Source organism: Megascapheus bottae, chromosome 26 (assembly GCF_031878675.1).
Source record: "Megascapheus bottae isolate mThoBot1 chromosome 26, mThoBot2.hap1, whole genome shotgun sequence".
In the NCBI taxonomy this organism is placed as follows: domain Eukaryota; kingdom Metazoa; phylum Chordata; class Mammalia; order Rodentia; family Geomyidae; genus Megascapheus; species Megascapheus bottae.
In genome coordinates this window covers 10,442,173-10,459,697 of record NC_143534.1, presented here as the reverse complement: position 1 = coordinate 10,459,697, position 17,525 = coordinate 10,442,173, and the positions used below count along the sequence as shown (strand labels likewise).

At 44.0% G+C, this 17,525-nt stretch overlaps 1 protein-coding gene across 2 annotated transcripts; it reads left to right on the top strand.

The window, feature by feature from the left end:
* The first annotated feature begins 3,901 nt into the window (after positions 1-3,901).
* Positions 3,902-17,026, top strand: LOC150045934 (phytanoyl-CoA dioxygenase, peroxisomal-like). 2 transcript variants are annotated; one of them, XM_090318910.1, is made up of 7 exons: positions 3,902-3,977; positions 4,716-4,884; positions 7,875-7,956; positions 9,159-9,340; positions 11,896-12,045; positions 13,459-13,593; positions 16,764-17,026. In XM_090318910.1, the coding sequence occupies exons 2-7, from the start codon at positions 4,771-4,773 to the stop codon at positions 16,815-16,817; spliced, it is 717 nt and encodes a 238-aa protein (XP_090175036.1). In that variant the 5' UTR covers positions 3,902-3,977; positions 4,716-4,770; the 3' UTR covers positions 16,818-17,026. The 2 variants fall into 2 exon arrangements, with proteins under 2 accessions (XP_090175036.1, XP_090175037.1); XM_090318911.1 differs by lacking the exon at positions 13,459-13,593 and having other exon boundaries at positions 16,764-16,849.
* Positions 17,027-17,525: the final 499 nt, after the last annotated feature.

Sequence of the window (17,525 nt, the reverse complement as noted above, 5' to 3'; positions counted from 1 at the left end):
TAATAAATTTGCTATTATACTAGACTGTTCAGAACAGACTGTTCCAAGAGTCAGTTATTTCATTTACTTAAAACAACAATAACTAGCCTAGCTGGGTGCTGGTAGCTCACACCTATAATCCTAGGATTTGAGGATTGTGGTTCAAAACCAACCCAGGAAGGAAAAATCCTTGAGATTCTTATCCCCAGTGGAGAAGTGGCCCGGGTTAGTTTTACCGCACCTGGGGCCAGGCTGAGTTCAAGCCCACCTCCGCCCCGCCCCTCCCGCCAGCGGGGCGGGGCCATGGCCAGGTTAAGAGGGGCTGAGGCGGTGCGGGCTGCCGGGTGAGCTCGCCTTCACCATGGACGCACCGCGCGCGGACGCAGCCCTGCAAGCGACCGACCGCCTGCGAGCCATCCTGGGCCACCTCGGCCGCCCCTCGGCCGGGGACATCGTATCCTCCACGCTGCACCGGGCTCGTGCCTGGGTGATGGCCCCGGGGACCCACGCCTGGGCAGGGGACCGGAGCCCTGCGCGCAGGTGGCCAGCGTCCATGTCTTCGGGCGGTGGTTGTCGTGGCGTGGGGACTTCAGAGGGCTCGAGGGACTGCAGCGGGGTGCCCCGGTTCTAAGCCGTTCAGGGCGGGGTTCCTCCTCGGAGACGGCTTCCAAACTGGTCCCAGGACTGGCGCTGGGAACTGGGGCTGGTCCCCGGGCGCGGTCGGGAGGCGTCGCCCGTCCTAGGAGGGGCGGAGGGGAGCCCCTGGCGCCGCCCTGGTCAGCCCCCTCTGTGGACCTCTCTGGGGACCCCTCTGAGCCCCTCTGCTGCCCACTTCTGGGGAGCCCTGGGGGGCGCGCCACCCAGCTTCCGCGCCGGCTCCTTGCGCGCGGCGCGCCCTTGGGTGTGGAGAAGAGGCAGGGCACCCGGGGATTCCCAGCAAAACCGCTCCTGAGAGGGGTTTTGGCTTTGTTTCTGTTTTCTTTCTTTTTTCTTCAGCCTATTGAACTGCTCACCTTCAGGTGGCTCTTGGCGGCTCCCTAGGAAACTGCCCGGGCCTTTGCCTTTGGCAGCCTGAGGAGCCTCGCTGCCACCTTCCTTAGGACCTTGAGCTCCAGCAGCAAAGGGACAGCCACAAGGTGACTTTCACAGCTGGCCAGGCCCACTGCCAGCTTAACAGACAAACCAGGAGATGACGACCTCTCTGAGGAGGACGGAATCTCAGTGTCCACAGAGGAGACTCCACCAGGCAGGGGAGGTGACAAGCCTCCAGAGGCCTTAACCCAGAGCAGCAGCTGTGGACTGGACCAGTCTGTGTCACCTGGCATGGCCAGATGCTTCGGTGCTAGGCTAGGCTCCTCCAACTGGGAAAGCCCTGGGCAGTTCTGCTTAGGACTTGGTCCAGTCTCTAATTTCTTTTTTATTGTTGTTGTTATTCGTGGGGCTTGAGCTCTGGGCCTGAGCAATGTCCTTGAACTTCTTTTGTTGAAGGTGAGCACTCTACCACTTGAACCCCCCCCCCCACACACACACTTATGACTTTTGTGAGTAGTTTATTAGATGGGAATTTCCTGGTCTTTTCTACCAATGCTCAGATCTCAGCCTCCTGCAGAGCTAGGATTATAGACTTGAGCCACCAGCACCTGGCTGTCTTTTGCTCTACATTTTTGTTTGTGTTTGTGATCGTGGAGTTTGAGGTCAGGATTATAGGTGTGAATCACTGACACCTGGAATCATAATGCTTTTGAGGTATAAAATACATTTGCAAAATGCAGATAAGTAAATCAGGAGAAAATCAATAAGTGTAATCCCCAAATAATCATTTGGCCAGGCATTGGTAGTTCATGCCTGCAATCCTCACCACTTATGAGTTAGAGCAGAGGATAGGGGGTGAGGATTTAGGTTGGAAGACAGCCAGGACAAACAAATTGGAGACATTCTTATCTCCAGTTAATCAGCAAAAAGCTAGAAATGGAGGTATATTTCTAGCCATGAGTACATGGTAGAGCACTGGCCATGAGCAAAAGAATCGAATGAGGCCCTGAGTTCAACTCCTCCTCCTCCTCCTCCTCTTCCACACACACACCATTTTTTTTAACTTTCTGGTATAATTCTTTCCTATGTCTATCTATTGCATAATTAGGACTATATTCTTTATACATGTTGTTTTCATCTGTTTTCAACTGGTTTTATATCATAAATATTTCCACATCATTAGCACTTTCTGTAAGAATAGCAAACAACCATGCTGCAGGAATAGTGGAAAGGAGAGAGGTCATGGCTTCCAAAAGGCTTCCATGTGCATGCCCTTGAAGTGACATTGCAGAGAACAAAGGCCTTCACCAATCTACCTCTGAGAAGACAGAATGTGATTGTATTCTGACTTTTCACTAGCCTTCTTGCTGGTCTATGGTATTGCTACCCAAATTTATGCAGACGTCATTTAAGAAATAATAACCAGTAGGGTGCCTGGGGCTCTTCTATAACCCTAATTATTTAGGGGTGCAGAGAATGGAAGGGTTGTAGTTCAAGGCTAATCTGGACAGAAAAGTCCTCAAGACTTCATCTCCAAAATGACTAGCAGAAAAGTTGGATTGCTGGCATAGTTCAAGGGATAGAACTCCACCTAAGCCAGCAAGGGATCCTAAATTCAAGCCCTAGTACCATAGACAAACAAATGACAACCAGTTGTTGATAAGTGACATGTAAAAGTAATCCTTTAAACTAGAAATGGTTGGCTCCTCTATTTCTGTTGTCTGCCTTAACGCCCATCCTAGGTAACCTATCCCACTTCCGGGACTCTTTCTCCAGCCAGTTTCCAACCTCAACAATTTCAGTAAGTAGATGTACCTTTCATTTGTGAATGCATTGTGGGTAAACATGTCTCCAATGGAGATCAGCCTGGCAGAATCAATAGAACATGTCATTTGTTATTCAAGTCCTTTGCACCAGGCCTTGCACTAATTAGGGCAGTTGTGTAAAGTTTGGAAAGCCCTGACTTTATTTTTTTATATGTATTCTAAAATTCATAACAGAATTCATAAGGAGACAGACACTTTTAAATCTCATTTTAAAAAAAATTAGACATGATGTATCACATTTAAATCAGCTTGTATTTATGTATTATATTACCAGTGTACCACCTGACATTTTCAATGCCTGAAACGTATTAATTACATAGAGTAGATATAATGACATTAATTTATTTTTCTTCCATTACTGCACTTTTCTTAGTGATCATAATTGATTATAATTAACTTTTTTTTGCCAGTCCTGGGGCTTGCACTCAGCACCTGGGCATTGTCCTTGAGCTTTCTCTAGGATAATGCTCTACCATTTGAGCCACAGCACCACTTCCAGCATTTTTTCTATATATGTGGTACCAAGGAATTGAACCCAGGGCTTCCTGCACACTAGGCAAGCACTCTACCGTTAGGCCACACTCCTGGCCATAATTAACTTTTTGAACTTAAGACTTTATAAAAATTTCCAGATTATTTTCTTGAAGCCATAGAAATAGAAATGTTTGATTAGAAAGCAAACATTGAATGGGTGCAGATGACTCACACCTGCAATCCTAGGTATTCAGGAAGCTGAAATCTGAGGATCGAGGTTCGAGGCCAGCCAAGGTAGGGAAGTCTATGAGAGTATTATCTGCAATTAACTAGCCCCTACCCACCAAAAAAAGCCAGAAGTGGAACTGTGGGTCAAGTAGTAGAGTGTTAACCTTGTGCACAATAGTTCAAGGACAGCACCCAAACCCTGAGTTCAAGCTCATAACTGTCTTCTCCCCGCACCCAAAACCCCCGGACAGGTCCAGTTTGTGCTGCATCTTGTTAAATTGTAATTTGAAATTTGAGCTTATTTGGTGCTATTTTCTTCTCTTTTAGGTTTACTTTGGATAATGATGTCCTAAGCCTGGAGCAGAGACAATTTTATGAAGAAAATGGTTTTCTTATCATTAAAAATCTGGTATCTGATGAGGACATCCAGCGCTTCAGGTATAGTAGCATAATTCTTCTTTGATAACAATGTGGATTACAGGTGTGTATGGAATGCAAATTAGATTTGTTTGTGCAGGTTCAGACTTGTTTTGGTTTTGGTTTTAGGGCTTGAACTCAAGGCCCGGGTGTTCTCCTTGAGCTCTTTCCATCCCCCCAACCCTGCCCCTGTCGTGGGGTTTGATCTGAGCACAGTCCCTCAGCTTCTATTTGTTGAAGTGTAGTGCTCTACTACTTGAGCCACAGCTACACTTCCAGCTTTCTTGGTAGTGTATTGGACACAAGAGTCTCATGGGCTTTCTTGCCTGGGCTGGCTTTGAAATGTAATCCTCAGAATTCAGTATCATGAGTAGCTAGGATTATAGGCATGAGCCATGGACCCCCGGCTCTCCCTAAGTTTCTTTGTTTGAAGTTAGCACTGAACTATTTGAGCCAGAGCTCCACTTACAGCTTTTGTTGGTTAGAGACATGAGTCTCACAGACTTTCCTACCTATACTGGATTCGATCCACAATCCTCAAATCTCAATGTGTTGAGTAGCAAGGATTATGGGTGAGATTCACTGGTGTCTGGCTTCCAGCTAAGCTTTCTGAGCTTTTCATTTCCTTCTCCCTCCCAGAAGAATTCCATTTAGGACTCCGACAGAGAAGCCACCCTGACTGAACTCACACAGCTTTCCACAGGGTAGGGTGTCAAGAGGAGAGCTGGCCTCACTCATGACATCTTTGTCATTTTCTAGGGATGAATTTGAAAAAATCTGTAGGGAGGAGGTGAAGCCATACGGATTGCTTGTAATGAAGGATGTGTCCATTTCAAAGTTGAAACCTGGGCTAAGTGAGAAAGTGGTCTCCAAGATTCAGAACTTCCAAGAACACCAGGAACTCTTCAGATACTGCAAACTTCCCCAGGTGAAAGTGGGCCCTCTGCTTCTTCCCCTCAGCCCCCTCTAGGCTGGCTGGGGCTCTGTCTCCCAAGATGTCCCATGGGCCCCTCCCACCCCTTCCTGTCAGTCTCCAGAGGGAGGCTCTTCACTGGAGGCCATTTTGCCCCAGAGGAAGGTAGCAATGTGTGGAGGCCTCACAGAGGGAGATGGGAGAGGTGTGGTTCTGTCTTCTAATGGGTATCTGGGATCAAGGATGCAGCCCATATAGTCTATAGATTCTAGAATATATGGAGGATCCCTTGGCCCAAAGAGTTACCCTACCCCAAATGCCAGTAACACCAAGACTGAGAATTCCTGCTGTGGATGAGGTTGCTTCCTAGCGTATCCGCAGGGGAAAAGGTGAGCCTCTCATTTGTAAATCTGGTAATTTTTCCTTTTTTTTTGTTTAATAAATATGGTCAGTAGAAGTATAAGGTATGTGTTGTGTGCATGCATGTTTGTTTGTTTTTGTGGTACTAGGGTTTGAAAACAGAACTTCACACATGCTAGGCAAGTGCTGTACCACTTGAACCATGTCTCTAGACTCCTTTAGAGATGTGTGATACAGTCTAACTACCTTTTCCCCAGCTTATCTCAGTCTCATGATCTTCCTGCCTCTGACTTCTGTTTAAGTGAGCATGTATTATCATGCCCAATGTAAAAGATTGTTTTTAAATTTAATTGGTTACTATATATTATTATTATTATTATTTGGTTGAACTGTAATGCAGCTGGTAGAGTGCTTTGCCAATGAGCAAAAGCATCAGGGGCTTTTAAAGGAATAGAAAAAAAATTTTAGTATCATTATTTTACTTTTTCATATTGGAAATTGAACACAGGCATTGTACATACTAGGCAATCATTCTACCAATGATTATTTCCCTAGTCAAAATTATTTTTGTATGTGTGTTGGTTCTAAGGCTTGAACTCAGGGTTATTCTTGAGGCTTCTTTGTTTGGGGTTTTTTTTGCCAGTCCTGGACTTGAGCTCAGGGCCCAAGCACTGTCCTTGGACTTTCTCAAGGCTAGCACTCTACCACTTGAGCCTCAGCAACACTTCCAGCTTTTTGCTATGTATGTGGGGTACCAAGGAATTGAACCTGGGTCTTCATGCATGCTAGGCAAGCACTCTACCACTAGGCCAAACTCCCGGCCCCTATTCTTGAGTTTTTTACTCAAGGCCAACACTACCTCTTTAGCCACAGCTCCACTTCTGACTTTTTGGTGATTAGTTGGAGATTAAGAGTCTCACTGACATTCCTGCTTGGCCTGGTTTAGAACTGTAAATGTCAGGTCTCAGACTCCTGAGAATATTTAGAATTTACAGGTGTGAGCTTCTGGGATCTGGCACAGTAGTAATATTTCTTTTCCTCCTCCTTCTTTTTCCTTCTATTGAGGCAGAACATGGTAGCTCTCATCCATAAGCTCAGCTACTCATAAGGCAGAGATCAAGAGGATCAAGGTGCAAGGGCAATAAGACAAAAAGATACTCAGATCCTGTCTCTACAGTTTGGGTAGGGAGGTATTCACCAGTGTTTTCCACTAAGGGTGGCATAGGTAGAGAGGTCATGGTTCATAATACAAACACAAAACCCTATTCCAATAATACCTAAAGCAGCCAGGTACCAGTAGCTACTCAGGAGGCTGGAATCAACAGGATCATGGTTCACAGACAGAAGGGGAGAGACTCCATCTCCAAAATAACCAGCAAAGAGCCAAGCTGAGGATGGCTCAAGTCTACCACCGTGACCTGGAGGGATGGCTCAAGTCTCCTCAGCGGTGAGCACAAAAGCTGAGTACAGAGAAGGCCCTGCGTTCAAACCCTAGTAGTGTCAAATAAAGTAAAAGGATTAAAGTAAGTAGAGCCAAAAGGGCTAGGACATGGCTCAAGAAGTGCTAGAGTACCTACCTAGCAAGTGTTAAAGGGTATTCATATTTATAAAACATCTATACAGTATAGAAAGACATAAAGTAAGGCCTTTCTCTACCTCCAACTCCACTCACCATTGAGGTAGTCGTGTCTTCATGAGGAATGGTTCCTTGTAGATGCAGCATATTTGCATATGCCCTCTTTTGGGGACACAGGAACCTGTTGCTCACCAAATTGTCTTTGTTTTTGTTTTTGTTTTTAATGGGTCTTGGGGCTTGAACTCAGCCTGAGTGCTGTCCCTGAGCTCTTTGTGCTCAAGGCTAGCGCTCTACCATTTTGAACCACAGTGACCCTTCCTGTTTTGAGTAGTTAATTGGAGGCAAGAGTCTTATGGATTTCCCTGCCCAGGGTGGCTTTGAACCACGATCTTCAGATCTCAGCGTCCTGAATAGCTAAGATTAGATGCATGAGCCACTGACACTGAAGTATGCAACTTTTTATTGGTAGAAACCAGGTCTCCCTAACATTTTGCCTAGGCTAGCCTGGAACTAGAATCCTTCTGAACCCAGGCTCCTAAGTAACTGGGATAACAGACTTGAGACACTGAGCCTGGCCTCCTTGTTCACTTGTGGGACCCCATTTTCCACCCCTCTGTCTGGTTCATAGACCTCATTTCAGGTCTTGCCACGCTCGTTTTGAGGAGTTCGCAGAGCCCCTGTTCTGTTTTCTGTGGGAGTCCTTACGTTGAGTCCTTTCAGAGGTCTTTCTTCTTGTAGTCTCTAAGAAGGACCCTGCCTTTTCCCTGACTATGTTGTATGGCTTCTGTTTAGCAGAAGCTCTGTTCCTGCCTTTCCTACTTACATCTTATTTGTCCTGTAGGAAAAAAAAATTGACTACATTCCACGTTGGCACCAAAAATCCATTAATTCAGAGAATTACATATCTAGCATGATTTTCAATTGCTGAGTTTTTCATGCTTTGTTGGCTGTGTTTGAAAATGCCAGTTGGGTTTTAGACTGCTGCCGTCTTGGTTCTTACATGATCACTGCACTCTCTGCCCCTGGTCTAACCTGTTTTCCTATGAAGCTGTTCTTTCTTTTCTCTTAGATCCTGAAATATGTGGAGTGTTTTACTGGACCCGATATTATGGCCATGCACGCAATGCTGATAAACAAACCTCCTGATACTGGTAAAGAGTTTTTCTTTTCCTTCCTTCCTTCTTTTCTTCCTTCCTTTTTTTTCCCAGCCCTCTGGCTTGAACTCAAGGCTTGTATACTCCACTATCCATGAGCTTCTTTTTTGTCAGGGCTAGCACTCTACCACTTGAGTCACAATGCCACTTCCAGCCTTTTCTGTTTATGTGGCACTGAGGAATCAAATCCAGGGCTTCATGCATGCTAGGCAAACACTAAGCCACATTTCCAGCTCAAAAGTTTTTCTTCGTTAGGGAGAGGCAAGGAAAAAAATAGTTGGATCATGTGAATGCATGAAATTTTATTTCAGTCTTAATATTGCTTACATTGTAATCATATTCAAGTCTAACGGTATATTATTTTATTTTTTATTTTCTTTGCTTGTACTGGGACTTGAAGTCAGGGCTGCACACTCTTTTCTTACTTTTTCTGCTCAAGGCTGGCACTTTACTGCTGAGCCACAACTCTACTTCTGGCTTTTTGGTAGTTAATTGGAGATAAGAGTGTCAAGGAGACCTAGTATATCTCCCATTCCTTCCTGTGAAGTTTTCAGAGTATCTGCTTTTACCTCAAGGTTTTTGATCCAACTTCAATTTAATTTTTCCAGCCTTTTCTTTTTCTTTTTATACTTACTGCATGCTACCTTTGTGCCAAATTCAGACTGATAAGAAGGAATAAAGTAGATAGGCCCTGGTGGTTCCCATTTATATTCCTAGATACTGAAAACGCTGAGGTCTGAGGATCACAGTTCCAAGCCAGCCTGGGCATGAAAATTGATGAGACACTTATCTTCAATGAACCACCCAACAAAGCGAGAAGTGGAGCTGTGGCTCAAGTAATAGAGTGCTATCCTAAAGCAGAAAAAGCTCAGGGACAATGTCCAGGCACTGAGTTCAAACACCAGGACTAGCACAAATAAAAGAAAAGAAAATACAAAAGAAGAATAAAGCACACTAGAGCTAATGTGTCACTTGTTCGAATGAAGTGTTGGCTACTAGTAACTCAACAGCAAGCAGCTGAATTTGCAGCCCTTGTGTTGATTTGCTGTTTCAATTTGGTGTTTATCTACAAGGACTGATTTTCCGCAGAGTGGTTTCGTTTGTTTGCTTCGTGCAGGCATAGTCAGCACAGTGGCTTTCCAGGCCCAGGGTAAGAGCACTGACACTTGAGCATCCTTTGAGACTACGTTCTTTTCCAGGCAGGAAGACATCCCGGCATCCCTTGCACCAGGATCTGCACTACTTCCCCTTCAGGCCCAGCAATCGCATCGTTTGTGCATGGACTGCCATGGAGCACATTGACCGGAACAATGGTTGTCTGGTTGTGCTCCCGGGCACCCACAAAGGCTCCCTGAAACCCCATGATTACCCCCAGTGGGAGGTAGGTCTGCTTGCCATGGTTCATGGTCAAAATCCCTTTCTCTGTTTTTACTTCTTATCAATATCCATGAAGAGCTGAGACAAGAGACTGCATTGCCTTTCTTCGAAATGCCTTCTCCTGTGATTTGCAATTAGGATCAGGGCAAATTTTGGCCTATGCAACTTCCAAGAGAGGCTGTGGGGAGGCTCGTGTTTGGGCCACGCGTTCAAGTGTGTGTTATTCTCTGCAGTGTCCCTGCACGCAGGCACCAGCCTCACAGAGGAGCCGGAAGGAAGTCAGGAGCTCACAGACCAGGGGCACATCTGGAGGACTAGCAAAGGAAAGCCTGCAAAGTCAGATTGGGACTGGACTAGAGAGGACTTATCAGTGACTTTTCCAGTTATCTGGGGAGACTGTGCTGTTGTTGTTGTTGTTTATTGTTTGTGGTACTAGTATTTGAATTCAGGGTCTGGTGTGATGGGGCAGGTAGTCTACAAGTTATCAGCCCAGACCTGTTACTTTCAGTTTATCTTTCAGATAGGATAGGATCTTGCTCCGTGATCTTGGCTAGCCATGGATCTCAAGTTTCCTGCCTTTGCCTTTCAAGTAGTATTGCAGTCTTGTGCCACCATGCCTGACCCAGGCCCTTGTTTTTGTAAGAGGCTGAGAGAGCTTTTATTTTTTAAATAATTTATTTTATTATTTTTTTTGCCAGTCCTCAGGTTTAAACTCAGACTCTTTGCACTGTCCTGGAGCTTTCTCAAGCCTAGCACTCTACCACTTGAGCCACAGCACCACTTCTGGCTTTTTCTCTGTATATGGTATGGAGGAATTGAACGCAGGGCTTTGTGCATGCTAGGCGAGCACTCTACAAGTAGGCCACACTCCTAGCCCTGAGCTTTTATTTTTAAATTTTATTGAAATAGAATAAACTGAAGTTATCTTAAATGTGTATTTCACTATTTTTTCACACATATACTAAGGTTTTTGAGAATAAGAGTTCGTAAAAAATTTTTTTTAAAAAGAGAATCTCTTCCATCTTGTAGACCCAGGCAACTACTGAATTTCTTTCAGTTCCTATAGATTACTTTTCATTTCCTAAATGTTCTATACATGTAATCATGTAGCGTCCATTCTCCTTTGTCATGGCTTCTTTTGCTTGGGATGGTTATTTTGAGTTTCACGAATGCTGCTGGGTGTCTCAGCTCCAAGGCTGAGCAGTTTTCTGTCACAGTCTGTACTGTGGTTTGTTTACCAATTTAGCTCTTGATGCTGAGGTGTCAATAAGTGCTTTTGTGCCTATGAATGATGGGGCCCAATGGGTTCTTCAACAGCCATCATCTCTCAGTCTGACACAAGAGGCACTGGAAGCATGGGAGGGCAGAGGCAGAGAAGCAGAGAGAAAATTCCTAGGATGTTTAGGTCTTTTTTCCCCCAGTCCTAGGGCTTGAATTTAGGGCCTGGTCACTGTCCCTGAGCTTCTTTTGCTCAAGGATAGCACTCTACTATATGAACTATAGAGCCACGTCCAGCCTTTTCTGTTTATCTGGTGCTGAGGAATTCAACCCGGGCTTCATGCATGCTAGGCAAAGACTTTGCCACTAAGCCACATTCACAGCCCTCTCCTTCCTGTTTTGGGAAGAAAATAACAGTATAAGAGAAGAAGAAGACAAAGAATGATCTGTACAAAGCTCGAGGCAAGGAAAATGTCACCGGAGGAAAGAATGTTTTAGACCAAGCTATAAAGGCCTCAGAGGTGTTCACATGTATTAATCATCAGAGCCAAAGTGATTTGAATCAGTTAATAGTTTACTTGTGAAGGAAAGGTTGAAATTCAGAATTTTTCACTGGGTCCAAAAATAAAATCAAATATAAGCAATTGACTTCTAAAAATTAACCAAATTAGGCTGTTTGTTTGTTTGTTTATTTGCCAGTTCTAGGCTTGAGTTCAGGGCCTGAGCACTGTCCTTGGACTTTGTCAAGAATAGAGCTCTACCACTTGAGCCACAGCACCACTTCTGACTTTTTTCTATGTATGTGGTACCGATGAATCAAACCTGGGCCTTTGTGCATACAGGTAGGTAGCACTCTACCACTACGTCAAACTCCTGGCCCTAGGCTGATTTTTGTTTGCTTTTGTTTTTTGGTGACAGTACTAGAATTTGAATTACAACCTGGTGGTGTTTCCTTTAGTTTTTTTTTTTTTTTTTTTTTTTATCAAGGCTAGCACGCCACCACTTAAGCCACAGTTCCACTTTTGGCTTTTCGGTGATTAATTGGAGATTAGAATTTCATAAACTTTCCTGCTTGGGTTTGAACTACTTTGAATTGCTATCCTCAGATCTCAACTTCTTATTGAGTAGCTAGGATTACTGTAGGGCTAAAGAGCTTTTGTATGTTATTGGGATCTAATTCAAATTTAACTTTGGAATTTAATTAGAATCTCAATCAGAACCTAAGTTAGACATATCTTTCTCTTGGAAGAACTTAGAGCCCTTGCTTTCTCTGAGTCATAGTCTAAGTTTTAATCCTGGAGACTTCTCACATATAGACGTGGCACCTGTTCTGTTTTCCAGGGGGGAGTTAACAAAATGTTCCATGGGATCCAGGACTATGATAAGAACAACGCCCGCGTGCACCTCGTGATGGAGAAGGGAGATACTGTTTTCTTTCATCCCTTGCTCATCCATGGATCTGGACGGAACAAAACTCAAGGATTCCGGAAAGTAGGCATTCTCATCGCTGTTACTCTTTTCAAAGATGAATGTGTTAGAAGCAAAAATCAAGACATAGCCAGGCACTGGTAGCTTATGTCTGTATTCCTAGCTATTCCTTGAGCAAAAGAGCTCAGGGACAGTGCCCAGGCTCTGAGTTCAAGTCCCAGGACCAGGGTAGGGGGAAAGCAAAGCACAGGTGCTGGTGGCTCACGCCTTTAATCCTAGCTACTCAGGAGGCTGAGATCTGAGGATGGAGGTTTGAAACCAGGCCTGGCAGAAAAGTACTCATGAGACTCAGATGTCAATTAACCATTCAAAATCCAGTGGTGGAATTGTGGCTGAAAATGTTAGCACACTAACAAAAAGAGGTCAGTGACAGAGCCCAAGCCCTGACTTCAAACCACATGACTGAGGTTAAAAAAAGAAAATCAAGATATATTAACCTTTATAGTTTTCATTAAACTGGAGCTTGTGCAGTTTATTCACTGGGAAGTATATTTGCCTTCCTTAGTTTCTTTCCTTCCTCTCTCCCTTTCTTCCTCTCTTCTCTCCCTCCTTCCTTCTTCCTCTTTCTGTTTCTTTCCTTCCTTCTCTTTCTATCTACCTTCCTTTCCTCCTTCCCTTCCTCTTTCTCTTTATTTCCCTTCCTTCCTTTCTTCCTTCTTTCCTTTCTTCTTTCTTTCTTCTCTCTCACACATATATCAGTAAGAAGCCACATGACCTCAGGACTTCCCTCTTATAAAATGACAATCAACATGGTGTTAGGAGCCTAATCCACTTAGTACTGAATGTGATTCTTTATAGGATTGCTTAATTAAGTATACTTCATGAGATACTGGCTCTGCTTTCTGAGGTAATAGCAATGACTGAGATACTAAAGTCATAAAATTTGGATAGATATTGATTACATATTTATTTATTTGTGCTGTTTCCAGGGCCCAGTCTTTGATCTTTTGTGCTCAAGGCCCGTGCTCTACCACTTGAGTCACAGTTCCACTTCTGGGGTTTTTTGGTGGTTAATTGGAAATAAGAGCCTCAAGGATTTTCCTGCCCAGTCTAGATTTGAACTATGATCCTCAGATCTCAAACGGCTCAGTAGCTAGGGTCTGAGGTATGAGCTACTAGAATCTGTCTGATTTTTTTTAAGCAGGAGACTAGCTGGATGTTGGTGGCTTGAGCTGTGGCAGAAGTGGTAGAGCATTAACTTTGAGCAAAAAATACTCAGGGACAATGCCCATTGCCTGTGTTCAAGCCCTGGGGCCAGCATAAACAAAAACCAAAACTGAACATCAAGAGACTTGCTTTGGAGATCTCAGCTCATGAGTGAGCTAGTTCAGTCTCTAGGAAGAGGCTCCCAGGGTGGCAGGAATTCATGGGCTCAGTGGGATGCCTTATTCAGTATCAATTTGTTCCTGCACACAGGCCATTTCCTGCCACTATGCCAGCTCCAACTGCCACTACATCGATGTAAAGGGCACCAGTCAAGAAAACATTGAGAAGGAGCTTGTGGAGCTTGCATCCAAGTGGCCTGAAGCTGGAAGCCTCATCAACTTTAAGGTAACCTCATGGGAGATAACCAAGGAAAGACTTCAACATTTTAAAGGAGTGGAGGTGTGGCTCAAGTGGTAAAGCACCTATCTAACAAGGGAGAGGCCCTGAATTCAAATTCAAGACTGCAAAAAGAAAGGCACTTTCCCCCCTTTAAGATATTAAACTAATACCTAATTTCATTTGATAGTTTGTAGCACCTGGCTGTAGGGCTCCTTTTAGCATTGCTGAGAATGACAGGGGAAGTTCAGTTTGTACTTGCTTCCTTAGGGGAGGCCTTGAAGCTCCTTCTCAAGTCTTCGGTGGTCCTACCACACATGGGCAATCTTGTCATACAAAGGTCAGGCAAGACGAAGCAGTGAAGAGTTAGAGGACAGGAAATGAAGGACACTGGGCTTTCTGAAGGCACAGAAGCCAAGTTAAGTTTAGGATCATACATCTCTTTCCCATGTAGAATTCTTATTTAGAAGTTAGGTGATCCAAGCATATTTCTAGTGGGCAATATCATTTACTTTTTTCCCCTCAGTACTCTGCCACTTTAGTCATACCCCCAGCACCCCAGCTGGCAACTTCTGAACAAGTTTTTGTGTTGCCAAATTTGCAACTAGAGGGGTTTTTTTTGTTGTTGTTGTTGTTGTTTTGTTTTGTTTTGTTTTTTTTGGCCAGTCCTGGGCTTGAGCTCAGGGCCTGAGCACTGTCCTTGGACTTTCTCAAGGCTAGAGCTCTACCACTTGAGCCTCAGCACCACTTCTGGCTTTTTTTTTCTATGTATGTGGTACGGAAGAATCGAACCCAGGTCTTTGTGCACGTTAGGCAAGCACTCTACCACTAGGCCAAACTCCCGGCCGCAACTAGAGTTTTATGGGTGACATAATTTGCACAGACAGAGAGTAAAGATCGTTAATGCCTACTAGTAAAGGTGATGAGACCATATTTCACATGCTTTCCTAATTAATACGCATTATTTCACAATCATTTATTTTATTGTCAGAGTAATATAGAGGAGTTACAGTTATATTCATCAGAGCGTGGGTACATTACTTCTTGAACATTGATAACCCTTCTCATATTTTCGTCCCTGTTTTCTATCCCTCACCCCCTCCCAATCATCTTGTTTTCCCCCCTTCCCTTCCCTATTTCAAATAAACAAATAAATGTATATACAATACACAAGATAACCAAGTCAGATATAGTAACCACATGAGATTAACCATAAGGGGAAAAAAGAGAAAAGAAATAACTGCACATAGTACATTGAGAATAACAATTACAAAGATAAACCTCTTGTTTCCATATCCTAGAGTTCATTTCGCTTAGTCTCATCCTCTATGACCTTATGGACATAGCTTTTGAGCTCTTGTGATCCTCTGCAAGGAGAATCCTAGATGTGTACTAATGATTACAAATGCGGGAAACCATGGAGCCTATGTTCCTTTGGGTGTGGCTTATTTCACTGAATATGGTTTTTTCCAAGTCTTTACATTGCCTCACAAATAGGATGATGCCATTCTTTGTGATGGCAGCATAGAATTCCATTGTGTATAATAAGCTCCACATCTTGATCCATTCAACTACTGAGGGGCATCTGGGTTAGTTCCATATCTTAGCTATGGTAAATAATACTGCAATGAACATTGTTGTGTTAATAGCTTTAGTATGCCCTTATTTCTGGATATTTGGGTAAATGCCCAGGAGTGGAATTGCTGGGTCATAGGAGAGCTTTATGTTTAGTCTTTTGAGGAATCACCATACTGCTTTCCAGAGTGGTTGAACGAGTTTACCCTCCCACAATAGTGTAGTAGCGATCCCTTCTGGCTACCTCCCAACCAGCATCTGTTATTGTTAGATTTCTTGATAATGGCCATACTGACAGGAGTGAGGTGGAATCTTAAAGTTGTTTTGATTTGCATTTGTTTTATGGCCGGAGATGTCAAGCATTTCTTCATGTGTCTATAGGCCATTCTTATTTCCTCTTCCGAGAAGAGTCTCTCTAAGTCTTTAGTGCACCTTTTAATTGGTTGTTTCTTTGAGGATTTTTCAGAGATTTTTGAGCTGTAGGTATATTTTAGATATGAGGCCCTTGCCTGTTGCATGGCTAGTGAAGATCTTCTGTGGACTTTAACTTGCTAGCTATGTCCTTTGCCATACAGAAGCTCTGCAGTCTAATGCAGTCCCATTTGTGCAAACTTTCTTTATATTGTTGTGTTTCTGGGTCTTTATTAAAAAAGTTTCAACCTGTGCCAAGGAGTCCTAATGTATCTCCTATTCTTTCTTGTAAAGTTTTCAGGACATCTGCTTTTACCTCAAGGTCTTTGATCCATTTGAAATTAATTCTGGTGCAGGGTGACATATAAGGATCCAACTTTAGTTTTCTACAGGTGCTTAACCATTTCTGCCAGCACCGTTGGTTGAAGAGGCTCTTTTTTCTGTCCTATTTTTTTGGCTCCCGTATCAAAGATTAGGTGGCCATAGGTCTGTGGGCTAATTTCTGGTGTGAGCCACCATGCCCAGCTCTGTGAGACTCTTATCTCAAATTAATTATAGAATCCTGGGAAGTAGAGTCATGGCTCAAGTGATAGAGCACTAGCCCTGAGCAAAAAAGATCAGGGACAGTGCTCTGCACTGAGTTCAAGCCCCAGGAAGCACACCAACACTAAACAAGAACAAGCAATAAGGTACTGAGTTAAAAACCCTAGAAATGAACACAAAAGCCAGGCACAAGTTGGCTCACACCTGTAATCCTAGCTACTCAGGAGGCTGAGATCTGAGGGTCATGGTTCAAAGCCAGCCATGACATGAAAGTCTGTGAGACTCTTACCTCCAATTAATCACCAGAAAACTGGAAGTGGTGCTAAACTGTTTAAGGAGAGAAAAAAAAACCTGGAATTCGCACAGAAACCAGAAATCTGTATACCATGATTACATTCCAGTCAGAAGCAGCCCCCTCAAAGTAGTTCAGGCAGAAAACACCAAGGCAAGCAGCAGGATGGACAGGAAGGTGTTTGCCCCGAGATGGAGCATCACACTGACTCAGGACACACTCACGTAGGGAAGTGACACTGTTCTAGCTGCTGGCAAGTATTTAATTGGAGTCTTGGGGCATGGTTTCTAATTCTAATGGGAATGAACAGGCCAGGGGACGTGTCCCATAAACACTTTCTGCTTGGTGCTCTTTCCAGGATATTTGGGCATTTCGAGCCAGGCTTGTGAAAGGAGAAAGAATCAACCTTTGAAAACAGTTCTTCCGTGTGGCTCTGTCAGAGGAAATCAAAGCAAGCCAAGGAATCCAAGGGAATGTTTCCTCCTTGGAGTGGTGTCCTCTTTTCTCTCACTTGGTAAAGAAACAGGAGCCATGTGTTGGGGATGGAATTGTGTGGAGTTAGTTATGTGTTCAGTGCTGTGGCTTTAGTGGAGGTGAAATGGTGTGGGTAAATGTTTCTATGAGAAAAATTAACTTGGGGCACAACTAATAAAAGTGATAGGTGTATCATTCCAGTGTCTGAGTTTCTTCTATGCAATTTTCTCTACCCAAGCAGGAAAGAAACCTTGGAAACTCAGCATGCATTGAGCTGTGCATTCTCCTCTGATAAATCCACCCCTACCAATGTCACATGACAGATTTCTTTTCCAATCTAGAAGAAATGCACAGTCCAGTCATGAAAGCCCTAAGAAGGGAGCATGTGCATTCTTCTTGTTTGTCTTATTTTTCTCCCTTTTTGAAGATCTTGGTATATAGCCGGGTTTGGCCTTGCACTTTCCCTTCCTCAGTCTCCCAGGAGCTAGGATTCCAGGCATCTCACACCATATCCAACATGGATATTGTCTTCATGCTTAGACTTGAGCAGTCATATCTGGGAGGAGCCTCTCACCACATCCGTAGAGTGCATACTCTCATTGTGACTTATTGCCATGGTTTTGGCCTTGACCCTGAACGACTCAGC